This window comes from Chiloscyllium plagiosum, chromosome 14 (assembly GCF_004010195.1).
Source record: "Chiloscyllium plagiosum isolate BGI_BamShark_2017 chromosome 14, ASM401019v2, whole genome shotgun sequence".
NCBI classification, from domain to species: domain Eukaryota; kingdom Metazoa; phylum Chordata; class Chondrichthyes; order Orectolobiformes; family Hemiscylliidae; genus Chiloscyllium; species Chiloscyllium plagiosum.
In genome coordinates, this window is record NC_057723.1 from 16648606 (window position 1) to 16675744 (window position 27139).

At 40.0% G+C, this 27139-nt stretch overlaps 2 protein-coding genes across 11 annotated transcripts in view; one reads left to right on the forward strand and one right to left on the reverse strand.

Moving 5' to 3' along the window:
• The window catches only part of hmgxb3 (HMG box domain containing 3), a 95026-nt gene that overhangs the window by 61763 nt on the left and 6124 nt on the right, over positions 1 to 27139 (forward strand). For 8 of the 10 annotated variants that reach the window (XM_043703262.1, XM_043703269.1, XM_043703263.1 and 5 more), the window contains 4 exons: positions 6732 to 6916; positions 9018 to 9237; positions 9806 to 9939; positions 25149 to 25268. In XM_043703262.1, coding sequence (XP_043559197.1) covers positions 6732 to 6916; positions 9018 to 9237; positions 9806 to 9939; positions 25149 to 25268 — 659 coding nt within the window. The remainder of the gene's footprint in view (positions 1 to 6731; positions 6917 to 9017; positions 9238 to 9805; positions 9940 to 25148; positions 25269 to 27139) is intronic. The other 2 variants (XM_043703271.1, XM_043703270.1) reach the window with 2 other exon arrangements.
• Positions 26102 to 27139, reverse strand: part of LOC122556527 (vascular endothelial growth factor C-like) — a 91457-nt gene continuing 90419 nt past the window's right edge. Inside the window, exon 7 of the mRNA XM_043703275.1 lies at positions 26102 to 26290. Within this exon, the coding sequence (XP_043559210.1) occupies positions 26221 to 26290 (70 nt within the window). The 3' untranslated portion in view covers positions 26102 to 26220. The remainder of the gene's footprint in view (positions 26291 to 27139) is intronic.

Here is a 27139-nt window from a genome sequence, read left to right on the forward strand (position 1 = left end):
GGGTATTGAAAAGGTTAAAATAATGTTTACTAGCCCTGAAAATACATTTGTGTATTTGCAAACTTGCCTTAAATTTTTGTGATTGAAGGTATCTTTACAAATGGATTAATAATCATAAATTACTGCCATCTCCGTTATAACCATATGGAGATGCTGGCATGTTTTAATAATTATTTTAATGAAACAAATACATATTACAAGCAATTAGGTACAGTGGGTATGCCTGTTTCACACCAGAGTCTTCCATCAAAGGCGAATGGAAAGATGGAGAGAGCACTAGACTGCAGGGCAAGGATGGTGGAAGAAAAGGAGCTCAAGAGTCAAAAATATGTCCTCGCCATCGCTGTTGATCCAAAGAATCCTGGTCAGGCAATGACCATCTTCAACAATTGAGAATTTAATGACTGCCCCATCACAGACAATGGCATTGCCATCATTGCATACCTCTCTATCAATATCCTGCGTACTGCCATTGTGACAATGCAGCTCCTTTAACAAAATTATGTTATCCATGTTTTTTCCTCAGAGGGTTTGTAAAGACAGAGGTTCCAATATGTCTGGAAATACCTACTTGAAAAACCTTTCAAGTGTTTTTTTTAAAACACTTGTAGAATGAAAGGGGAGGGGCCAGTTCTCCCAGTTCAGTACTTGGTTTGGTTTTAGCAAGCTGTTTTATTTGCAACTGCAGATCAAGTTTGAGCTGGGGACCCAGAGACGCTGCTGGTGACACAAAGAAGCAGTTCCATAGTGATTCTTTCTCTCTCTTTTTTTTTGCCAAGTGGGTGTTTATGGGATGTTGCAGGAAATTAGAATAGCTCGCTGTTAAGTAGCATTTTTGTCTTGGTTGGGTTTTCCAATAGTTGTTATTCTAAATTCAGTTTTCTTTTGTTCGTGTATAAATAAATTCTGTTTTATTTAAAACTGAGTGATTGGGCTGGCTGTATCACTCCTGCAATGATTAGATTAGAATCCCCACGGTGTGAAAACAGCCCCTTGGGCCCAACTAATCCACACAGACTCTCTGAAGAGTAACCCACCCAGACCCATTTCCCTCTGACTAATGCACCTAAAACTATGGGGCAATTTAGCATGGCCAATTCACCTAACCTGCACATCTTTGGACTGTGGGAGGAAGCCAGAGCACCCGGAGGAGACCCATGCAGACACGGAGAATGTGTAAACTCCACACAGACAGTCACCTGAGGCTGGAATCGAACCTGGGACCCTGGTGCTGTGAGGCAGCAGTGCTAACCACTGTGCCGCCCCTATCTACACTTGCTTAAAACAGATAGAAAAGCTAGGGTCTGCCTTCTTGAAATGTTTTGAGGGTCTGGTCCATAACACTACTGATCAGCAACTGAACTGGACTAGCCATATAAATATTACAAGAGCAAGAGAGAATATGGGTCTATGACTTTGAGATAGAGGATTAGGGATAATCATACTGAATTGCAGACCAAGCTTGAAGAGCTGAATGACCTGTTCCTGCTTCTCCTAGTTTCTATGCTTTATATGTTTTAAGAGACGAGGAATCTTGCAGCAAGGAACTCCACTCCTGACTCCCCAAGTCTGCCCACTATTTATTAGGCAAGTGGACAGTATTTCATCACACTCCTGGCTTGTGCCGTGTAGAAGATGGTGGACAGGCTTTGGGCTGTCAGGAGATGAATTAATTACAACAATATTCCTAGCCCTTGAGTATCTGTAGTAGCCCTTGTATTTATTTGGTGAGTTCAATTGAATTTCTGGTCATTGTAACCTCAGAATATTAATTTTGATGGATTTGGTAATGGTAAAACCATTGAATATCAAAGGGTGATTTGATTGTCATTTATTGGAGATGGTCATGGCCTGGCATTTGTGTGGTGCGAATGGTACTTCCCACTTGTCAGCCCAGAACTTGTTGCATTCAGGCATGGACTGCTCCAGTATTTGAAAAGTCACGAATGGTGCTGAACATTGTACAGTCATCAATGAACATCCCCACTTCTGACCTTATGATGGCTGGAAGGCCTTTAACGAAGCAGCTGAAGATGGTTGAACCTAGCACACTACCCTGAGGAACATCTACAGAGATATCCTGAAGCTGAGATGACTGACCTCCAATAACCAGAACCTTCTTCCTGTGTTTCTGGTATGATTCCAACCTGCAGAGAGTTTGCCCCCTTATATCCATTGATTCCAGTTTTGCTAGGGATCATTGATACCACACTCAGTTCGGTTGAATGTGGCCTTGATATCAAGGTTATCGCATTTGCCCCACCTCTGGAATTCAGTACTTTTGTCACTGTTTGACCCAAGGCTGTGTTTAGGTCAGGAGCAGAGTTGTCATCGTAGGCAACCTGCGTGTTAGTGAGCAGGTTATTGCTATGCAGGTGCTGCCTGTTGGCACTGTTGATGATATCTTACATTTAGGAGAGTAGACTAATCAGGCGGTAATTGGTCATGTTGGATTTGTCCTGACTTTTGTGTACAAGACATATTTGGACAATTTTCCACAATGTTGGGTAGATGCCAATGTTATAACTGGACTGGAAAAGCTTGGCTAAGGGATCACTACATCCTGGAGCACAAGTCTTCATTACTGTTGCTGGAATATTGTTGGGGCCATTTCCTTTGCAGTATCCAGTGCCTCCATCTGCTTCTTGATCTCACGTGGAGTAAATTGTGGCAGAAGGCTGGCATCTATGATGATGGATACCATTGGAGATGGATCATCCACCTAGCACTTTTGGCTGAAGATTAAAGCAAATGTAAGTGCCTGATCATTTGGACTGATGTGCTAGACTCCTCCGTCATTGAGGATGGGGATATTTGTGCAGCCACCAATTGCAATGAATTGTTCAAATATCCACCACCATTCGTGACTGAATGTGGCAGTACTGCAGAGCTGAGATCTGATCCGTTGGCTGTAGGATTGTTTAGTTCTGTCTAGCACTTAATGCTTATACTGGTTGGCATGCAAGTAGTCCTGTTTGTAGCTTCTCCAAACAGGTTCATTTTCAGGTATAGCTGGTGCTGCTCGTGGTATGCACTAGGCTATGAGATTACACATTGTTCTGGAGTACAATTCTGCTGTTGATAGGTGCACAGTCTTGAGTTGCTACACCTATTTGAAGTATGTCCCATTTTGCACAGTGATAGTCCCACATAACACGATGAAGGCTATTCTCAATGTGAAGCGAGACTTTGTCATCTCAAGGATTGTGCAGTGGTCACTCTTAATGATACTGTCATGGACCTCTGTATCTGCAGCTGGCAGATTGGTAAGGATGACATCAAGTATGTTTTTCCCTCTTGTTCATTCCTTCACTACATGCTGCAGATCCAATCTAGTAGCTATGTTCTTTCGGACACCACCAGCACAATCGGTTGTGTTGCTGTCAAGACATGTTCTTGGTGGTGAACTTGAAAGCTCCTTCGAGAGTGCATTTTGCTCCCTTGCCACCCTCAGTGCTTCCTCGAAGTGTTGTTCAATATGGAGCAGTACTGATTCATCAGCCGAGGAAGGACAGTATGTGATAATCATCAGGAGGTTTCCTTGCCTATGCCTGAAGGGGTCCACAGTCAATTTTGAGGACTCCCAGGGAAACTCCCAACTGTATACCTCTGTTGGGATTGTCCTGCTGCTGGGAAAGGACCTATCCAAGGATGTGATGGTGGCGTCTGGAGCATATTCATGGAATCATATCTTACAGACCATGTTGGGCTGTTGCTTGATGACCTTTTGAGACAGCTCTCCCAACTTTAGCGCTCGCCTCCAGATGTTGTAAGGAGGGTTGACAGGCATGGTATTTTGCCACTGTCGTTTCTGGTGTCTAGTCGATGTTAGGTAGTCCATCCGTTTTGATTTCTTCGTTGAGATTTTGTAGCGATTGTTACAACCAGGCCACTTCAGAGTGCGGTTGCGTGTCAACCACATTGCTGTGGCTCCTGGAGTGGGACCATTCGGTGCAGCCATTTTGGCGTGAGCGAATTGGCACAGCCTGTTTGGTGCAGCCTATTTTGCCACAGAACCGTTTAGGCGCAGAACTATTTTGGCGCAGATATACAGTAGTCATCAACGAAAATCAACATCAAAATGGAATTACTTAATGGGTAGTTTCCAGTAGTTTGTAGTTATTTGTGTATAAACTGCATTTAATCTGTGACTAGTCCACTCCTAACCGCGGTTCCTCAAAATTTCTAAAAAAAACAAGGTATAACCCATTAAATTCCCTGAATTTGTTTAATTTCAACAGAATACCATGCCCTGCTACGAGATGTACAAGTTCAAAGTCACAGTTGATAATGTCAGGGCGGCATTCAGGCTGTATTTCCAGAACCATTTCAAATAATTTATCATATGTTGTTCGTAACTTATTTGGGAGTAAAGCATACAACAGTGGGAACACACCTTTATGTATTTCCCTTAAAATAACATAAACTTGTGAAAATAGAGGTGGGGAAATTTTGAATGTTCCATCAACATATAACTTTTTTGATTGTTTCAGAAACTCTGCATTCCTTTTTCTTCCAAATATAAGAATTCTGCAGGTGGTGCTACTGCTGTCGGCTAGTAAACATAGTTCTTCATTATATTCATTAACAGAATATGTTTTAAAGCTATTTGGAATTACAAGTTATAGTCATAGTCATAGAGATGTACAGCATGGAAACAGACCCTTCGGTCCAACTCGTCCATGCTGATCAGAAATCCCAACCCAGTCTAGTCCCACCTGCCAGCATCTGGCCCATATCCCTCCAAACCCTTCCTATTCATATACCCATTCAAATGCCTCTTAAATGTTGCAATTGTACCAGCCTCCACCACATCCTCTGGCAGCTCATTCCACACATGTACCACCCTCTGCGTGAAAAAGTTGCCCCTTAGGTCTCTTTTATATCTTTCCCCTCTCACCCTAAACCTATGTCCTTTTGTTCTGGACTCCCCGATCCCAGGGAAAAGACTTTGTCTATTTATCCTATCCATGCCCCTCAATTCTGTAAACCTGTATAAGGTCACCCCTCAGCCTCCGACGCTCCAGGGAAAACAACCCCAGCCTGTTCAGCCGCTCCCTGTAGCTCAGATCCTCCAACCCTGGCAACATCCTTGTAAATCTTTTCTGAACCCTTTTTAATGTCTTCTAAATTTCTTGGATTTACAGGGTCCTACGAACCATTTTCTTCAGTGCTCTGTTATTAGGCATTGTTCCTTGGCAAGCTTCTGACAAATTTTCTAGGCACTCGTTAATCACTTGTCAAGTTCCCTCTACAGTTATTTTTCTTTGACTAGTTATTTTAATAATAACTACAAACTACTGGAAACTGCTCATTTAATAATTCTACTATTATGTTGATTTTAGTTGATGACTACTGTATATCTGTGCCAAAATAGTTCTGTGCCTAAATGGGTCTGCGGCAAACTAGGCTGTGCCAAACAGGCCATGCCAAATCGCTCGCGGCAAAATGGCTGCACCAAATGGTCCTAAATCCTCTGAAGTCGCATGTATACCAGACCAGATGAAGACAGAAGGTTCCCTTCCCTGAAGACATTAGAGAGCTAGATGGGTTTTTCCAGCAATAAATGTGGTCATCAGTAAATTCTCAGTTTCACATATTTTCTGGTAAATTCAAATTCTATGATATGTCGTTTTGGGGGATTCAGGTACCCAGAACATTATCTGAGTTTCTGGATTAATAATCTAATGATAATACTAATAAGCCCTTATTAGCTATTCTAACAGGTGACAGTTGCTTTAACATGGGAAATACAGCATTCAGCAGTGAAAAGGAAACTTACAGTTAGTCACAGAACTGCAGTGAACAGTTTAATTCTTGAAACAGTCAGAGAATTTCAATAGCATTTACAAAGAATGATGCAATGGATTGGGTAGCATGATGGCACAGTAGTTAGCACTACTGCCTCACAGCACTAGGAACCTAGGTTCGATTCTAGCCTTAGGTGACTATGTGGAGTTGGCACGTTCTTCCCATGTCTGCGTGGGTATCCTCTGCATGCTTCAGTTTTCTCCTACTGTCCAAAGATGTGCAGATTAGATGGGTTTACCATGCTAAACTGCCCCATCGTGTGCAGGCTAGGTAAGTTAACTGTGGAAAATGTGGAGTTATGGGGAGAATTGAGATGATCTTCAGAAGATCGCTGTAGACCCGATGGGCTGAATGATCTCTCTCTGCACTGTAAGGATTCCATGGTAATCTTCAGTTAGTTGCATCTCTAAAAGAGTATTTTACATGTTTTTTTCCAAAATGTTCTCATCTTTACGTTAGTGATAATACATGTAAGAGATGGAAGAAACTGAGAGAAAATCATGGGATGGCTTCCTCGTGGTCATTGCTCTGCTCTGCTGAGCTTTCTCTTCACTGAGGGTATTGTAGCCAATGATCATGTTAATGAACAAAAATTGACCCAGTCCAGCACTGTCCTGACCAGGCCTTCATTGTCCATCTTTCACCTCCCTATCCCCCATGTCTCCAAAAAACCAAACACACAGAAAATACTGCAAGTCCACAATGGTATCCTTCTAGCTTTCCCCTTCTCTTCTGTCTGCTGACCTCCAGGTCATTCCTGCCAGATGTGGGCACATGGTGTGGGTTGTGATGATTATGAGCCTTGAATCTCATCTCATCCCAATTTATCATGGCAAGCAGCTGCTGGGCCCCACACTAACCTCTTGCCTCAACTGAAGATTGGTGCTATTAACTAATATGTGGACTGATTTATTTTTCAGAGAAAATCTTGTCAGACGAGCAGCTGAATCAGCTTCAAGAGCTTCTATGGAATGGTTATTGGGCATTTGAATCCCTCACCATTCGTGACTATAATGACATGATTTGTGGGATCTGTGGAGTAGCACCCAAACTCGAGGTAGCACAGAGAAGCCCCGAGAATATTCTTGCACTGAAAAATGTTGAGGTATATTTAAACACTAGTGAATTAATCATTCAGATTTTATGTATTTTCTGGATATTTATGTCTCTAGCTTAATTGGAAGAGCCAGCTTGTCTTTGTGTTACACTGCCTCTAAACTGTTTCAGCCATCTCAAGTTTATGTCCTGATTATTGTTTTGCAGTTACTTCTTGATGTCTGATGTATGTTAATTTGGATGATATTTTGCTGAGCAATTGGAACTTTATTTATTTTTCTTCTCATGTCTCTAGATTTGATCATAAAACACTTTTTGCTTTCTTGAAGTAATATGAACTTACCAGAAATACCATAACTATCTACATTCTGGTCTTTCAGTACATTTGGTAATCTCTATCCAATTTGACAAGCCGCTAGAGGAAAGGAAATGAGCTGCATTGACAAAGTAATTGAGTATCAAGGAGGGAAATGCTATTAATTTCACAGGAGTCATTTAATTGAAGCAAAAGTGTTGGTATTAATTTATTCTTGATTGTACTCTTCTCAAGACACAACTCGATTTCTCATTTGACTTACGGTATTGAAGGTGAGAGAAGGCAATGTTTTCACCCCCCTTGGTCTGTTCTTCAACAATATATCTAAAAGAACGGGTGGACAAATTTCAATAAACTTGGCTTGGGAATGGACGAAGAAAGAACAGATTGGTTTTTGTCCAAGATGCGGGTCTAGATCCTGAATTTTCTTTAAAGAATCCATTAAAGAAAGGGAGAGGAAGTGAATTGACTTTTTGCTTTTAAGAGTGCAGTTTGTTTTAGAATATGTCATATTTTCTCAACTGTTGTGTAGAATTTCTGTCAGCTGTCCAAATATGAGTAAAATTTTCAGAGTAATTTGTGGATTCATCTGAACTCTCAATGAAATAGGAACTCTCTTAAAAAGGTGTTTTTTTTTTCAATTTGTAGTTACGGAGGAGTAACCATGCAGGGAAAATTCCCAAGAAAGAGCAGGATAATTATTGTAATCATTGAGGGAACATGGACTCTGCTGGCTGGGCTGGCAATTTTTGCCCTGACCTTAGTTGCCATTGAGAAAGCGGTGGTGAGCTGCTATCTTGAAATGCTGTAGTCCATTTGATGTAGGTAGTCCCACAATGCCATTAAGGAGGGAGATCCAGTGGCACTGAAAGAATGATGATCTATTACTAAGTCAGGATGGTGAGTGGCTTGGAGGGGAACTTGCAGGTGGTCCTATTCCCTTATATCCGCTGTCCTTGTCCTTTGAGATGGTAGTGGTTGTGAAAGAATATGAACACGGTGTGAAAAGACCATAAGACATCAGAACAGAAATAGACCATTCAGCCCATTGCATATGTTTTGCCATTCAGTGAAATCATCACTGAATTTATTATCTTTTCCCCATAACCCATGATTCGTTTGCTCAAAAATCTGTCTGCCTCAGCCTTCTCTAAATCTAACGGCCAAATGCATTTACCTCTCAATGGTAAACAATGCCACAGATTCACTGCCCTCAAAAGAAATTCTTGCTCATCTCTACCCTAATTGGTGAGCCCCTAATGGAGGCAGTGCTTTGTTGAGTTCCCTCTCACTTGTTAATATTTTATAGTTAATAAAGTATTAATATTTAATACTTTAATATTTCCTAAAATTCATTTGCCTTGTGCAAACTTAAGCCTCAATATGGACATTGGTAATCTAATGTCTTAACATTGGTCTTGTCACAACGAAGATGAATCCTCTCCTTATTCGATGTCCACAGACAGAGTTGATGTTCTGTGGTAGTAACTTAGACTGCTACTTTGTATATCCCCTATCTTCCTAGTTCTAATCTGAAACCAATCATCTTTCTAGACAATTGTCTAGTCTGTTAGCAGTCAAGAAAATGCACATTGAACCAAATACCTGCGCATATCAGTAGCAGTGGAAATGTATTTATGTGCTAAAAGTCATGGAGTAATCCCTAATGTGGATTTCAGTCAACTTCTTTATTTCACACACACACCCCCCCCACCCCCGATAATGGGACGTTAAGTCGATATGTTTAGAATGCACTGCAGGTGGCATTAACCAATTGTCCCCCTTTGTCTTTTCAGTTGTATTTCTTATTTTCCTTTTCTAACATCTTTTCCAGTTTACATGGCCTGACTTTCCTACCTCAGATGAAGTAAACGTGGAGGATTTTTGGTCCACAATGGAGAATGAAGCCATAGAGCAAGCAGCATTTCCATCCAGTATCCCAATCACAAAATTTGATGCATCCATAATTGCTCCATTTATACCGCCACTCCTGAGGGCACCTGTTGTAGTTAACAGTGAGAAAGATAAAAACCCTCAACCACAGTCAGTTGCTGGTAAGACTCAGCAAGTGTGTTGATTTAAGTTTGGCATTTCTCCACAGGTTTCTGGCCTTGATGAAGGACAACAAGAAGGCGCTGACCAAATGCGCAAGGATTTCCTGATATTTTCCCTGAATTGGAGCGGAGCAAAAAAAATCATAATATATTCCAAACATTTCATTTTGGTTAATACTTTGTATACTGACTGACTAACAATCCATTATTGCTAGATAATTGGATTTTGATTATGCTGTAAGCATTAATCTCTCAATTTAATATCATGTATTAACTATGAGGCATTCAGAGGGCCTCACTATTAATTGGAAATTTTGCAACATGTAAGGAACGAACTTCTGACTGATATCCATCATCCGCCCCATTGAGAAATAAGATCATTACTTCTACAGTATCTGCAGCATGAATATGGAGGAAACAAGGATGCTAATGAGTTTATCCTTGAGAAAAGTATTAAAACTGGAAATGTTATTTTAAATATTGATCTTTAATTTCATTTGCCTCATTTGGAAACTTATTTAATTGATTGATCTAGGATGAATTATATGCTCATTCTTCATTTCAACAGGAAATCCAAGAATGCTGGTAAAATTGTTGCGCGATGAAGTTTTCAAACCAGAAGAGCTCAACTTTTACAGTGAAACTGAAATAAAAAACTTGCTAGTGTCATGTGATATCCCATTTCACCCCGATGACTCCAAGGTAAGTAATCTGTGCACAAAAAGTCGAACATCGAATATTCTACCTACTCGTTTGTACTCCCCACTGTATAGCCTTTTTATTAAAGAAAACTCATTATTATCTTTGTTCTTCACGTACAAGAAGGAATTTGTGTAATTTAATGTAGAATATTTCAACTAATTGATTACTTAGTGCACTCAAGGTGAATCCGTTAAGTATGATTGATCTTTTTGAAAGGACACAATCACATTACAGGCAATTTTCAACCAAACTACTTTTGCTGCCATTGTGCTGAAGTAGAAGAGTGACTGAAGTTTTGACTGTAGTTGCCTGACCCATTCTTTAAACTTCAGGGTTTAAGCAGCATATCATCCTTACCATATTTTTTAATTTGGGAGGTAATGACATAGTCGTATTATCACGAGATTATTAATCCCAGAGACCCAGATTGTAGAATTGTATATCGATAATAATCTGGAAATAAGTGTCTAACGATGACTGTGAAACCATTGCTGATTGTCGGGGGAAACCCCACCTGGTTTACTAATGTCCTTTAGGGAAGGAAATCGACCATCCCTACCTGACCTACATGTGAATCCAGACCAACAGCAATGTGATTGACTCTTACCTGTCCTCTGGGCAATTAGGGATTTGCAATAAAAACTGGTCCAACCAGTGAGGCCCACATCCTTGAATAAAAAGAAATTAAGCAGTGGGAGGAATGTTTCTTATTTTTGAATAATAGTGCTGCAAGACCTAATGTAGTCCTTGTTTAGAGATGTTTTTAAAATATATGCAAGGATCTGGAAAGATAGTTTTATTGCTGGGTAAAATCCCAGGTATTTTCAGGGAAATGTTTTCCATTCTTACTTTCGGTTTCAAAAGATCAACATAAAAGTGAAAATTAGAAAGTGAAAAATCGGGATAAATTTAGAGAAGAGATTTTTTTCAATCAGATTTTGATTTTAATCATAAACCTCAAAAAATATGCAAGAGACTAATAAGATCAAATTGCCAACCCATAGTCGTTGACTCTACCGCTGCCACTTTGCAGACCTGAATAGTGGTCTGAAAGCTATGTAATTTCCCATAGCCTTGTAATATTCTGATTCTACTTTAATAGCAAAATGCACGGGGCTTAGCTTTTCTAGATGGATTTTGTGCTATAACATGTTGACTACTTAAAACTAATATTCAGAGTAAAAGTTCACCAACACAATATTTTGAAGCCCAAATATTTTTAAAACTTAACTGAAATCTGAAAGCATTCATGCTGAAATCTAATTTAGCAGAAATAAAACAGAAAACCTGAGGGATTCTCCACAGGTCTGGCAGCACCTGTGGATAGTGCAACAGTTAACTTATGGAGTCCAATATGATTCTTCAGAATTGATGCTGTCAGACCTGCAAAATTTCTCCAGCATTTTGATTTTATGTCACAGTGAAAGGTCCACAGTATTTCACTTATATTTAATTTAGAAGTTGTACATGAATTATAAATTGTATGTGGTGTATCCATTTTGTTACTAAGATTTTTTTTAACTTGTAAATGGGGTGTAGGTTCATTGGCAAGGTTGGACTTTTCTTGTCCATACCTAATTGACACCTGAGAAGTGATAGTGAGCTTCCTTCTTGAACGGCTAAATTCTAAGGAGTGTAGGAAACACCCTCAACACTGTTAGAATGGGATTCCCAAAATTATGGTTCAACAGCAGTGAAGAAACTGACGATATTGGTCCAAGTCAGGATAGTGTGAACATTAGGTGATGTTTCCTATGCATTTGCTGCCCCAGTTCTTCTTGGTGGTAAGAGGTCACAGGTTTAGAAGGTGCTGTAGAAGGAACCTCTACAGTTGTTTGTGCATTTTGTAGGTTTTACACACTGATTGCTGTAGGTTTGTGGTTAAGGGCGTGGTAGGTGAGTCACCAATCAAACAGGCTGCTTTGCTTTGTCCTGGAAAATGGCAAATGTATTGTGTTGTTGGCACTGCTTCTCCGGACAAATAAAAGGCATCCTATCATATTTCTGACTTAGGAAGTTGCTGATAGAGAACCCGTGGCCTCTGATCTTCTCTTGGAGACATAGTTTTGTAAAGCTGGTTTAATTTTAGTTTCTTGTGAGTACCCGAAAAAGACTTTGTTATTCATCATGTAATTATGGGATGTTTCAGTTTACTTCTCTAATTTGACAAAAATTAGTTTTCTCTGATTCATCACCAGAAACCTGGTGAATGTTACTGAAAATTGATTTCAAAAGAAATTAAAATTTCAGTGGCCTCCATAGAATCTGTAAATGGCATCTCAAACAATATTGCATTAGATGAGTTTTCAAAGTTCAAAGTACCCACATGTATTCATAAAGGCAGCTCACCAACACCTTTAAAAGACTTGGGAATGGACAATAAACATTTACCTTACCAGTTTGCCTATATTGTATGAACAAATGAAAAATGCCCTTCTATAGTACTCAAAACACTATAGAAAATTCAAATCTTTGCTATCTGAAGGGTTTAACTTAAGTGATGCTTCACTTTCTAGTCCCGAGTATCTGATCTCCCTTCCTTGAGTCTTTGTGAATCTGAGCTTCAACTTTTTCAGCTTCAGATAATCCCTTGAAGTTTTAACTGAACAATTTTTGTCTGAAAATTTAAGGCTAAACCCCTTCTACTGAGGTAATCTCTTTCTTAACTGTTTTAAACTATCTTAGTTCTTCCGATGAAATTGTATTACACCCCAAGATTGAATCGTGACTTCTGTAAAACAAAGCAAAAAGGGCTTTACAACCAGTGTTTATGGGTGTTGCCCCCAAGACAAAGAAAAAGCTTCCAAGTGAAGCCTAATCCCAAGAGTTTTGTCTGTTTGTTTTAAAATTTTCTCCATGTAAACAAAGTTCTCTTTAGACTCCAAGAGCTACCTCTCATATTGTTTTATAACAGAAATCACAAGAATGCTTATATGATAATTAATAAACCCCAAGACCTTCAGATGAAATGCCACATGCCATTCAAATCCAAAATCTAAAATAAGTGAGATTTATATAACATACCTTGCACCACACTACCTTATCTCTTCCCCTTGAATATTGTTATGACACAGGGTAAACTCACTCTTAATTTTAAACCAGTAACACAGAAAGGATGTCGCCTATGCAGTATCCTGTGAAAATTTGAGTTAAAATAAAAAGTAACTTTATTTCTTAAAGTATAGCAGAGAATAATTAACCAACAACTATTTACAACTCCTTCCTCTAACCTATCTTTTACTTCCCCTTCTATAATATTAGCTCAATAAAATCTCCCGATTAAGATTTTCCAAAAATTCAGATTTCAAAACCAGGTAGCTGTTGAATCTTCCCTTTGTATCTTCCTCTGTAGGTTTTCTTCTTCTTAGGATTTCTCTTTCAGAGATGATTGATACATAGCTGTACATTTAAAGGGAACTAAGTTTCCGGGCAGTTTGCAGATATTGGTGGCTTGTCAGTGCTCTCTCAACTGTTCCCGACCTCCTGGTCTTAGACCCCCAAAGCACCCGGATTGTGTCATTAATTTTTAATATCATCAATATACTAAATTCACACTTGATTGGAGTTTGGTATTCTTTGGGGGTATAATTTAAACTGACCTAATTTGAATTTGTTTTTGTCTCCAGGCCACCAGCTACTAGCTGCTGGACCAAAAGGTTACATTGTATCTTTTTCAGAACACTTGGTGCTATTAGGTAGTTCTAGCTTTTAACTTTCTTAAAGGTACAGTACACCCACATCTTCATAACAATATCTTGAAATCTTCAATCACCTCACCCATTGACCTTCCAAATTCTGGGGTGTTCATCTGTGTTTTGTGAAATCTCCCCTCACAATGCAACTTTTGGAGTCCAGGTATTGTTCTTGTAAATCTACTGTGTGCTCTATTTGAGATTAGGCAGAGATGGAAGCTCATTAAGACAATTATTGTTCAATATTTCTTATTCTGAAGCATAATATGCATGCCCGACTAAATAACATTAATCATGACCCTATCCCAGCAATGTCTGGAAAAGGGCAGTCTTTGAGCAATTTAGTTTTGCTCTAATCTCTCTACAGAACGAGGTTCACAGATTGTTCTGTTCAGATGAGAATTAGTTTCTTTGCAAAATCTTCATGTGCAGAAATAAAAACTGCAACAGAGCAGTTTTATAGATTGTGATGCATATAATTGCTCTTATACCATTTAATTATAATCCAATTTTTAACCTTTTCATTTCAGAACCATCTATGAGTGAGTTTATTGCCTGAGATTCAATAAGAGAATTTGCTCAAATTGCTGAGAAGCAATCGAGTAGAATAAACTAAATTTTCTGTCCAAACAAAATGCTTCTGGTTCGCAATTAATCAAGATAATTTTCTTGATATTCTGCAATTAATATTCTGCAAGTATGATCAGAGGTTGAATGGAATAATTCCTTTTATGTGTTATTATTTGGCATTTGAATTTAACTATCAGACTGAAGACTTCCTTGTTTGCGTCCATTTCAAACTTGTGCCATTTGGCTTTCAAACAACTCAAAAGAAGTTGACATGGTTTTTCCAGTATGAAGAAGAGATTTAAGCTGGACTGTTGCCTCTACCAGACTGTTCCAGTGCATTGTGAACTTCAACTCTGACCCTTGTAATCTAGCTAGCACTTCACATCTGTGTGATGAAGATTGCCAAGAGCCTCAAGTTGTGAACCAGTGTTAGATTTCACATTAACAATTTGCAATGAATTCTGCAAGGCAAACGTCATTCTCAAAAAAAGCAATGACAAATGCAGAACCTCTATCTGCCTGTCCAACTGTTGGCTACCAAACGGCCCTATAGATTTAGGAGTAGTATATATATGTCTTGTTATTACCACCTATTTCCTACTTCCTGTTGGCTATCACATCTTCACGTAACCGGGCAGCACAATGACTCAGTGGTTAGCACTGTTGCTTCCAACCTCTAGTGACTGTCTATGGGAAGTCTGCACATTCTCTCTCTGTCTGCGTGGGTTTCCTCCAGGTGCCCCAGTTTTCTCCCACAATCCAAAGATGTGCAGGTTAAGTGGATTAGTCTGGGTAAGTTGCCCATTGTGTCCAAGGATGAGCAGGTTTGGTTGGTTTGGCATGGTAAATGTGGGATTGTAGGGATAAGTTAGGGGCTGGGTCTCCGTGGAACGCTGTTTGGTGGGTTGATGTGGACTTGATGGGCCAAGTGGCCTACTGTAGAGGTTCTGTTCTGTTCTAACCAGACCCCTATAGCTTGAGCTCTTATTGTGCTTGTTCATGTGTGCATTTTGTTTGCCACTCAGGATCTGATTCTATCACTCTTTTTCACTTTTGTTCTTCATTTTAAAATTATTTTCTCCTTAGTTCTCCTAACTGTTATTCTCATATCTCTTTCATTACTCCACTCTTCTGTACTCTGACCTCACAGTTGTCCTCCCTCTGCCCCTGACTCATCACAAGCAGCAGGTCAGTTGTCCTACTTTACACTCATTGCAACTTCTGCATCAGGCTCCAATTGTGGCTTAACTTTGTTAGTCTTCCTGTCTAACTGGCCTCTCCAGCTGTTGACTGTGTGGACTCTGCCAGCAAATCAACTCTCATCACCCAACTACTGTACACAATTCACTCCAGAATATCTATTCATTTGTGAACAAGGCCCCTGCTATTTGTTAACTTATTGTGGATGAATACATTGACGTTAAGAAAAATTTGGCTAAAGAGTGATGATACCTCCTCCTGCCCTATTTGAGGCTTTCCCGCCTGGTTACATCTTCCACTCCTTTCCCTGTCAAGACTATTATAGTAGTGCTGAAAATGTGTTGCTGGAAAAGTGCAGCAGGTCAGGCAGCATCCAAGGAGCAGGAGAATTGAGAAACGTCAATCCTCCTGCTCCTTGGATGCTGCCTGACCTGCTGTGCTTTTCCAGCAACACATTTTCAGCTCTGATCTCCAGCATCTGCAGTCCTCACTTTCTCCTAGAAGACTATTAAAGTACCCATAATGTCATCAGCACAGGGAAAAATTCTTATCCATGTATTTGTAGCCAGAGAATGACCCGCAGTGTCTTGTCTTCCTGCTCCCACACCTTTGACTTTGATGTCCCTCGAGGAAATATCTTTGAACTCCCCATGTTTTTCTCCCAAGTGATGTTATCTGAAAGAGCAGTGTTAGTTTTCACATGTATGTTAATGTTTTCAGCTGTTTTCATGATGATCTCTCTTGACTCCTGTCCTGTTGTTAAATTATCAGATTGCTAATCTAATATCCAACACTGAACAATTAAATACTGGAAATACTTTGTTCAGTTTGTGTTTCAAATTATGTTCCTGGCTACTGACTCCATCCCTCTCCCTGGCAATCCTCAAGAATAAAATCATCTTTTCACAACATTTGGTCCAGAAATTAACATTGGACTTCAGATTCATGCCATCACTAAAACTATCTATTGCCACCATTGTAACTTTATCTTGTAAAAGTTTATCTGTGATTAAAATCCTTCTTTGTACCTTTGCTACTTCTAGACTCGATTAATCCAAGACACAAATGGCAAGTCTCTGATATTCTGCCTTGTGTAAACTTAAGGTCTTCTAAAACATTGCTTGTGCCTTGCAACAAGGCATGATCCCAATTTACCCCTAAGATCACTGACCTGCATTGACTCCCTCTCAAACAATGTCTTAATGTTAAATAATTTATCATTGCTTTCAAGTCATGATTGTGGGTATGTTTACTGAGCTGGGAAGTTGATTTGTAGGCTTTTCGTCCCCTGTCGAGGTGACATCTTCAGTGCTTTGGAGCCTCCTGTGAAGAGCTGCTGTACTTTAGTTGGAATTTATTTGCTTCTGTTTCTGCTGCTTTCAGTTCCGGTTGTTTGTTGTAGTGGCTGGTATACTGTAGAGGGCAATGTACCCACAACCGTGACAAATGTCACCCGAGCTCTTGATTAAAGGTAGTCCTCACCTATTCTGCATTCTAAAAAGTGCAAGTTTGAAGTGAAGCAAATCTGAAGTGGAGCATTTGGAATGTTAAAAATGGAGTTGGGTTCCATACAGCCTTTCCCTCGCAGAGAGAGAAAAGAAAGATCTTGCACCTTCTCAGTTCAAATATAGTACTTGTCATGGCCACATTACTCCTACACTGTAGATGCGTTACGGACCAGGCCAGACCCCCTCAAACATTTCAAGAAGGGAGCCCAGACCCTAACTTTTCTAGTTGGTTTAGGCATGTGTAAAGTGGATATTCTAGTAGGTGTGATGTAGCTGGCCCAACCACTCCGTTTCAAAAAAAGAATTTATTTACGGATTACTGAATGAAACACTGACAAAAGGGAACCAAATTTAGAATAACTTAATCTATCCGAAAGCCCAATCGACTGTATCACAATTTAGTGATGCTGTTCCAACTACTTGCAACATCCCCATCAATACCTGTTTTGGACCAGGAGCTCCAAAACTGACTGTATACTCAAACCAAACCCAACCAAACCCTGATCTGGGAGAACTGGTCACTGCCCTTCCATCGTGTAGGTGTTTTAAAAGAAAGACTTAAAAGCCTTCTCAAGTAGATTAGATTCCCTGCAGAATAGAGTCCATACAGTGTGGAAACAGGCCCTTCAGCCCAACAGGTCCACGCCGACCTCCAAAGAGTAACCCACCCAGAGCCATTTCCCTACATTTAGCCCTGACTAATGCACTGAATACTATGGACAATTTAGCATGGCCAATTCACCTGACCTGCACATGATTTGGAATATGGGAGCAAACCGGAGCACCAGAGGAAACCCACGCAGACAGGAGGACAATGTGCAAACTCCACATAGTCAGTCGCCCAAGGCTGGAATTGAACCCCGGCCCCGGGCACTCTGAGGTAGCAGTGCTAACCACTGAGCCACCATGCTGCGCAAAATATTTCCAACCATATGGGAACTTGCCTTTACAACCATTTTTTGAAAAAAATCAAGGACAAAATAACCTTGTTAAAGGACAGCATCATTATACCCCAACCCCCCCCTTCAAAAAAGAATATCAGTATCCAAAATGGCTTCTTTTTAAAACACCTTAATCTTAAATTGTTAGTATACCACAACACAGATCTACATTACATTAGCTATAAACTTGCAAACATGCACTACTACATTGTGTTTCAGTCCATTTATTCCTGTCACCGAACGCCTCCGTTTCTTATCCAAATCTCGACAATGCTTCAGCAATCACGTTTTCCCATCCTGCGACAATCACAGTTACTAAATTGAATGGCTATAACAACAAGCTCCACCTAAACAGTCTGGAATTTTTGTCCTTAAATTTGTCCACAAACTTCAATGGGTTATGATCAGTGTATGACCACATCACTCGCATCTATAGCCATCTTGAATGGCTTTGTGTGGCTAACACTGAGGCAGTGGTTAATACAACTTTCAGGCTGTCAAATGCCTTCTGACAGTCCACTGTCCATTGAAATTTCTTGCCTTTCTTTAGTAGCCACATTACTAATATCTGATATGAATTTCTGATAAAACGCACTTAATCCCAGGAATCGTAACACTGCTCTTTTTGTTGATGGTATGGGAAACTCACCAGTTATCTTTTGTTTTTGCATTCCCTGGGGTCCAATAACATGGCCCAGGAAGGTGACTTGAGCTTTGGCAAATTCACTTTTACCGAGGTTTATCATCAAGCCTGCTTCCTGAAGTCAATTGAACAATTCTGATAAAAGTTGTAAATGTTCCTTCCATGTGTGACTAAAAATAACCAGGTCATTAATATAAATTGCACAATTCAGTAATCCAGAAATTACCTTTTTGGTTAGTCTCTGAAATATGGTTGGTGCATTTTTCGTATCCAATTGCATGACTTTAAACTGATACAGTTCTTTCAGCATTTCGAAAGCCAGAATTGACTTTGCTCTTTCAATACCTGCCAGTATCCTCTGAGCAAGTCCAACTTATATTTCTAAGTTGCTTGTCCCACCTTTTCAACACAATTTTCCAAAAGTGGAAGCAGATATGCATCAGACTTGGTAACTGTATTGACTTTGTGATAGTCCACAAATAACCATTGAGTACCATCTGGTTTTGGCATCATTACTTTGGGTGAGCTCCAGCCACTGTAACTCACTATGTTGTCTTGGAGCATGAGTTCAAACTCCTTTTGAACCTGTGCCAACTTGAGGGTTATGCCTATAAGGATGTTGCTTAATTGGAACAGCATCTCCTATATGTAGATCATGCATAATTAGGTTAGTACTTCTCAGCTTATTTCCACATATCTCCCCATAACTGTTTCAGGTCATTTCAATCTTCCTCTGGAAGGTAACTCAATAATTTATCCCAATTTTTGACAACTTTCTCATTGTCCAATTTAATTTGAGGAATGTCCAATTTAAAATCCTCTGAACTTCATTCGTCACTCTGTGTTGTAACTAAAAACACAGTCTCCTTTTGCTTTCCATCCCTGTCAAAATACCTTTTGAGCATATTCATTTGGCACAATGTGAGATTAGTTCACTTCATTCAACCTGATAAGGTCCACTAAACCTTGCTTTTAAGGGTTCGTCTCTCGCTGGCTGTAACACCACCACTTTTATCACTGATAGCAAAATTGTGAGTTTTTGATTTCTTGTCTGCTTTCTGTTTCATTGTATGCTGTGATACTTTTAAGTACTGTCTAGCCAACTGTATTTAATCGTTCTCTAAAATTTGACACATAGTCCAAATGTGTGGTCTCTGAATTATGACATGAATTTCTCTCTGAACGAATTTTTGCGGCCCTCAATTCTTGCCCAAAAACACATTTGGCGGGACTGACAGAAAGTTTTGACCAGATTTGTAGCTCAAGTTGAGGTTCTGGGTGTTGATTTGCTTGCTGACCTGGAAGGTTCATTTTCAGACATTACGTCACTATACTAGTTAACATCTTCAGTGAGCCTCTGGACGAAGCACCTCTGGTATTTCCTGCTTTCTATTTATGTTTGGGTTTCCTTGGGTGGTTGATGTCATTTCCTGTGGCGATGTCATGTCCTGTTCTTTTGCTCTTGGGGTGGTAAATGGGGTCCAAGTCAACGTGTTTGTTGATAGAGTTCCAGTTGGAGTGCAATGCTTCTAGGAATTCTTGTGCATGTCTCTGTTTTGCTTGTCCTAGGATGGATATGTTGTCCCAGTCGATGTGGTGTCCTTGCTTACTGGTTTGTAAGTATACCAGCGAGAGTGGGTTATGTCTGTTTGTTTGTGGCTAGTTGATGTTCAGGTGTCCGGGTGGCTAGTTTTCTGCCTATTTGTCTAATATGGTGTTTGATAATAGTTCTTGTACAGTATCTTGTAAATGAAATTAGTTTTGCTTGTTGTCTGTATAGGGTCTTTCAAGTTCATTAGCTGCTATTTTAGTGTGTCAGTGGGTTTGTGGGTTACCAAACCACCAACACACTAAAACAGAAGCTAATGAACTTGAAAGATCCTATACAGACAACAAGCAAAACTAATGTCATTTACAAAATACCGTGCAAGAACTGTAACAAATACTGCATTGGACAAACAGGCAGAAAACTAGCCACCAGGATACATGAACATCAACTAGCCACAAAACAACATGACCCTCTCTCATTAGTATCCTTACATACGGATGAGGAAGGACACCACTTCGACTGGGACAACACATCCATCCTAGGACAAGCAAAACAGAGACATGCACAAGAATTCCTAGAAGCATGGCAGTCCAACCAGAACTCTATCAACAAACACATTGACTTGGACCCCAGTTACCACCCCCTGAAAGAAAGAACAGGAAATGACATCACCACAGGAAATGACATCACAGACCCAAGGAAACCCAAACATATAAATAGAAAACGTGAAACACCAGCAGTGCTTCATCCAGAGGCTCACTGAAGATATTACCTGGTATGGTGACGAAACGTTTGAAAATGAACCTTCCAGCTCAGCGAGCAAACCTACATTCAGATGGATTCATTTGGGTCGATTCATTTGGTGCATCTCTTTTGACACAGTCATAGAGTCATAGAGATGTACAGCATAGAAGCAGACCCTTCGGTCCAACCCGTCCATGCCAACCAGATATCCCAACCCAATCTAGTCCCATCTGCCAGCACCCAGCCCATATCCCTCCAAACCTCTCCTAGTCATATACCCATCCAAATGCATCTTAAATGTTGCAATTGTACCAGCCTCCACCACTTCCTCTGGCAGCTCATTCCATACACGTACCAGCCTCTGCATGAAAAAGTTGCCCTGTACGTCTCTTTTATATCTTTCCCCTCTCACCCTAAACCTATGCCCTCTAGTTCTGGACTCCCTGACCCCAGGGAAAAGACTTTGTCTATTTACCCTATCCATGCCCCTCATAATTCTGTAAACCTGTATAAGGTCACCCCTCAGCCTCCAACGCTCCAGGAAAAACAGCCTCAGCCTGTTCAGCCTCTCCCTATAGCTCAAATTCTCCAACCCTTTTTAACTTACTGATCAATAACACGAGTTGGCCAGTTTTTCCCATCATGCAATGTTAAATGTTCCCCACAATACCACCATAGGAGTTGGGAGGTCATGTTACGGCTGTACAGCACATTGGTTAGGCCGCATTTGGAATATTACGTGGAATTCTAATCTCCTTCCTATCGGAAGGATTTTCTGAAACTTGAAAGGGTTCAGAAAAGATTTACAAGTATCTTGCCAGGGTTGGAGGATTTGAGCTATTGGTAGAGGCTGAATAGGTTGGTGTTGTTTTCCCTGGCGTGTCAGAGGCTGAGGATGACTTTATGGAGGTTTATAAAGTCATGAGGGGCATGGATAGGATAAAGAGTCAAGGTCTTTGCCCTGGGGTGGGGGAGTCCAAAACTAGAGGGCATAGGCTTATGGTGAGAGGGGAAAGATATAAAAAGGACATTAGTGGCAACTTTTTTTTTTTAAAGAGTATGGTGTGTGTATGGAATGAGCTGCCAAAGGAAGTGGTGGAGACTGGTACAATTGCAACATTTAAAGGCATCTGGATGGATATATAAATAGGAAATGTTTGGAGAGATGTGAGCCAAGTGCTGGGAAATGGGACTAGATTAAGTTAGGATATCTGGTTGGCATGGATGAGTTGGACAGAAGGGTCTGTTTTCATGCTGCATGTCTCTATGACTCTAACGTGTGATGGTCTCTTTTTGCTCATTGTTAAGATAGTAGCACACCGAGATACATCTGGATTATTTTTCCATGTATGCCTTTTAATACAATTGCTTCAAATATTCGTCTATCTGCTGTAACTCAGTTAATTACTCTGAGCTAAAGATTTCTACTTTGTCAGCCATTTGCTCCTGGTTCATATCAACCATTTGATCAAATAGGCTTCAACTTTCTTATCTGTACTGTTTGATCTCTTCTGCTTCAACTGGTGACTTTGTGACCTCGTTACACGCACTCAAGAAAAATGCCAGGATATGCTTCCTGCAATACCTTGGTTGCCTGAGTTTCCACTGGCCTTTCAACCACAGTAGACAGCATTCCTACCTGTGAAACAGCTATATCATTAGCAAGGACAAATTGTATTCCTGGAGCTGAGAGTTTGTCTAGTACTTCTACCACAACTTCTCCATTCTTCACTGGACACTCTAACGTCACCTTACATAATTGAGCACAGTCACAGATGGAAAAACAGTTAAAATAGAGGAATCCAATGGTTTAAATGTGGACCCTCCAAAAGTGGAGCCCAGGGCATTTCTATCCGTGGTCTCCACTGGGTCACATTTATGCATTGGGTTCCAGGCTACATGCTGGGATAGTCACTGGCTGTTCCATTGCACTGGGTGGTAGCATTGTCTTGATGATCTGCAGCACCTGTCTTGCTGGCAGTTAATATCTCTGGGGTCCACTTGGACCATTGCTCTCTCTCTCTCTCTCTCTCTCCCTCTCTCTCTCTCTCTGTGTCTGTCTCTCTCTCTCTGTCTGTCTCTCTCTCTCTCTCTCTCTCTGTGTCTCTCTATCTCTATCTCTTGATCTCTGTGGTAATAAGGACCATGGGCTTCAGCAGCAGATCATAGCTTTCAGCCCATGGGATAACAGTGAGTTATGTCTCAGTTGGGAGCAGAGAATAGTGGCAGTCCTGGATCAAATTGAGTTTACCAACTGCCTGCATTTTTAGCCATCTATAAGCTGCAGTCTACCAGCAAGGCACCACAATTTCATCTGCGGTCTCTGAGGTGGAAGGAAACGCTGCCGGGTAAAGTCATGCCCAGCCTCCACCTGGCCAGGGTTGTGGGAAAGGCAGTGTTCACGGACAGTCTAGGGCAGTCTCTCTACCATTTCCAAAAGGATCCTTGGGGTCAGATGCCTCTTGGGGATTTTTGTCTCGTGGCAGTTGTGTTGGGTAAGGGTTAGGGGAGTGGGAGTGGGTACTTGAGTGGGCTTGGACTGTCAGGCGGTAGCTTCCTTGGCAGACCTAAAACAGTGATGTGGTGCAAGAAGAGGCTGCAAATCACAAGACTGGGCACTGGTAGTGGCCTCCAGTCTGAGGGAGGATGCATACACTCCAAGACAATATCACTCGGATCTGATACTGTGCTACGGGTGATAACGTTAAAACTAATCTTGTGATATTCAGTAAGATTTTCAGTTACAATAACGAGCTGTCTTTAACGTGGAAATAATACTAAGCAAGGAAGCATCTAGGGCCTTAACAGGGTGCTGAGAAAGCAATTGTTTCCCTCAGTTGAAAGGTCAATGACAAGGGGCATGATTTTAAGGTGAAAGACAGGAGGTGTAGAGGGCATTTGAGGAAAAAGCTTTCACTCAGATGGTGGCGGAAAACTGGATTTCACTGCCTGAGAGCATACTTGAGGCAGGAAATCTGACTACCTTTTTTAGAAAAAGTACTTGGATTAGCACTTAAAATGTCATAACATTCAAGGCCTAGTGCTGGAATGTCGGGTGAGTATAGATTTATAGTAAACTTTTTTGGAGCAGACTGGATTGGACAAAGTGTCTCTTCTGTACTGTATGATTCTCGGAAACAATAATGTTATGTACTCTGCTCCAACCTTTCTACCATACTTTCCTCATTTAAAAGACTTTTTGCAACCCACAAATCATCTAACCTAATATCTCATGTGTAGATGGGTGCCATGTATTTTATAATGTGCCTTAGAAGTGTTTTGAACCATTTTGTATTAAAGGTGTTATGCAACTATATATAAGCAGATATTATGCTGTTCTATGTTCTACAGGAATGGAGTAGTGGAGACTGAATACAGTGTTTTATTTAGAACATTCGGTGTAGGCTTCGGTGTACAATTACCTGTTTTGTGTCAGTGTAACCTTCTCTGAAGCATGATTGCAAGCATGTTATATCTTACCCAAATTCTGTGTTTGTATGAATAGCACAGTGCACTGGAACTTGTGTGGTCTTTTGAATTTTCTGTTTGTGGCAGACTTTGTATTCAACTTTAGACCAACATTTTTCCATTAATGGCAGTAGCAGTTCTGTAGTTTCATTCATAGTTCCCTATAACCTGATGCATAAAAGTTCTGCCCTTTGTAAAAGTGAAGCCATACAGAGCTGAAGATGCTGCAAGAATAATAGCATTTTTGTATGACATAAACTTGATTTGGCTGGAACAGGCACTTAGTCATACAGCACGGAAACAAATCCTTCAGTCCAACATGTCCATGCCAACCAGGTGTCCTAAACTGAACTAGTCCCATTTGCCTCTGTTTGGTCCATATCCCTCTCAACCTTTCCTATTCATGTACTGTCCAAACGTCTTTTAAATGTTGTAATTGAACTCCACTTTACACCTTCCTCTGGTAGCTTGTTCAGTTATCTATAATGGTTGTAGTTAATTAAGACATTAACAATTAAAGTCCCAGCTATCCAAGTGAATCAGCTGAGTGATGTGTCAATAGGAATTGATCTTAATGTTTATGATTTTCAATGGAAACAAATTCCAGCAAGAGTCAAACTGGTCAAGAGATGATGGAGAAAATTTGGGAAGGGAAACAATAAACACATTCACTGTGTTCATTATTGATAAAGCACACTTTCTCTCCAAAGTTCACAATTAAAAAAAAAACAGCCTTAAATTGAAAGTACACCAGAAATGAGCCTCAAAAATAGATGTTTTATGGCTGCTTGCCAAAATATTTTCAAAATGTAGCTTGCTTCATTGCCAAAACAAGCAGCTAATATATATGCTTTGACTTCCCTTTGTCATATTTGCCTGATACATATTTTGCAGGAACATCTGTGTTCTTCATTATTCGCTTTATATTCCTATGTGCTAGATGGATCAACTGCACAGGTCCAACCTCCATGTGATGTGACAGGAGGAAAAGTTTATAAGTTGTGTCTACATCAGGTAAGGAATGTGTAGAAATGAGTAAATATTCCTGTGTGATTGTAATTTGCTTATTAAAATAGTTTCTAGGTATTACCTTTTATTTAACTCTCACTCTTCCATTTTAAACCTGTCAGCTTTGAACTTTGCAACCATCACCACCTCAATTTAAGACTGTTCCAGTTAAAGCTGTACTTGTTTGTGCTGCAGGTAATAAGTAGCCTTTGTATAGAATGGAAGATTGTCCTTTTTCTTTGTGGAGGAGAGACACTGATGCACTTAAATGTGTTAGTGATGTAACAAATTATGAAAACTAGGTGCTGTAAAAAATCAGTGGGTTGAGTTAAAGTATAGAGGTAAAAACACTGGTGACATTCATTTATTGAACCCTTGTAATTATTGTAGACTATAAAGCAAGAAATTAGAGATGTGAGCAACAGTGACAATGAAGTGATCATATGGAACTTTAATTTTCATAAATTGATACATAACTTGGAAGAAGAGTACATAAAATGCAGTTGGGACAGTTTGCTCATGGCAATACATTGTGGAACCAAGTAAGGAACAGGCAATTTTAGAGGTAACTAGTAAAGGATCCTTTTGGAAATTGTGAACCATTTTAATATGGTAGTATTTCATAATAAATTTAAAAGTGACTTTCTTAAGTCTGAAAATGAAGTCTTAAACATTAATGAAGCAATTTCATGGGTATGAGTGAAGAGTTGAGTGAAGTTCTTTAAATCTACAATGAACTAGACCCACTATGAGGGACTAGTTTGCAAAATTTGCAATAATTTCTTTGCCTATTTTAAAGGTTAATTCCAATTCTCCTTTGCTGAAACACACATTCCAAGTAATCTCCTTTCACGTCTGTACCAATCCTGCTGTTAGACTTAGTCCGAAAAGTGTATCAATGCAGATTGATTTTTATTTTCTCTTTGCCCCTCTTCTCAGCTGGAGAAATGAGTTGTCTTCACTTAGTTGCACAGAGATCTGGAATAAGCCTGAATCCATGGCACAGTATGGAACAATTTCCCGCAGACCTAGAAATAAAAGTAGGTTATTCAGCCCCGTAGCTTGTTCCACTGATCTGTGACCTAACTTCATGTACTTGCCTGCCCATATCTCTTAAAATCTTAATAAAATAATTATCTATCTCAGATTTAAAAAGAACTACTGATCCTCCTTCCACTGCTATTTGTGGAGGTGAGTTCCAAGCATCTATCACCCTTTGTCAGTAAACTGGTAGTGAAATATAGGTCTCTCTCCACAGATGCTGCCCTACTTCCTGACTATTTCCAACACTTATTTTTATTTCAGGTTTTCAGCATCTGCAGTATTTTGCTTTTCCACAAGATTTCCACAAAATGTTGTCTGAACTTCTCCTTTTCTTGGTTAGTCCAAATACTATTTCCTTACCTTGACACAATATTGAGTTTCTTTGGGGAGTTCATTGGGAGTGGCACTGGACGGCTTTCACAGTATTTCCTTTCATTCTGCCTTTGCCTTCATGAAGTACATACTGTAGTTGGTAAAGAGCATTTCTGAGACAGCTGAGACTTGGGAAATGATTTACATTGCATTATCAGGGTGTTGCCTTGCTCTTTGCTATGATGCATTAGCCACATCTAATCATGGAAAATGCAACGAGTAAAAGGCAACTGAATTCTAATCTAAATTTCAGGCCAAATTTAGCTCAACAACCCAACATTCTAGGTCTGCTCCATTTAAACTGTGTAGGATATTAATGGAACACTATGTGACTGCCTTATGTGGGAATTTGCTTTTATTAAAAAGACCTTTTTTTCCTTCAATGATTGTAATTCCAGCATTTAAAATACACATGCAAAAAAAATGTTTTGGTACGACTGAGTTTAAGTGAAATCACAATG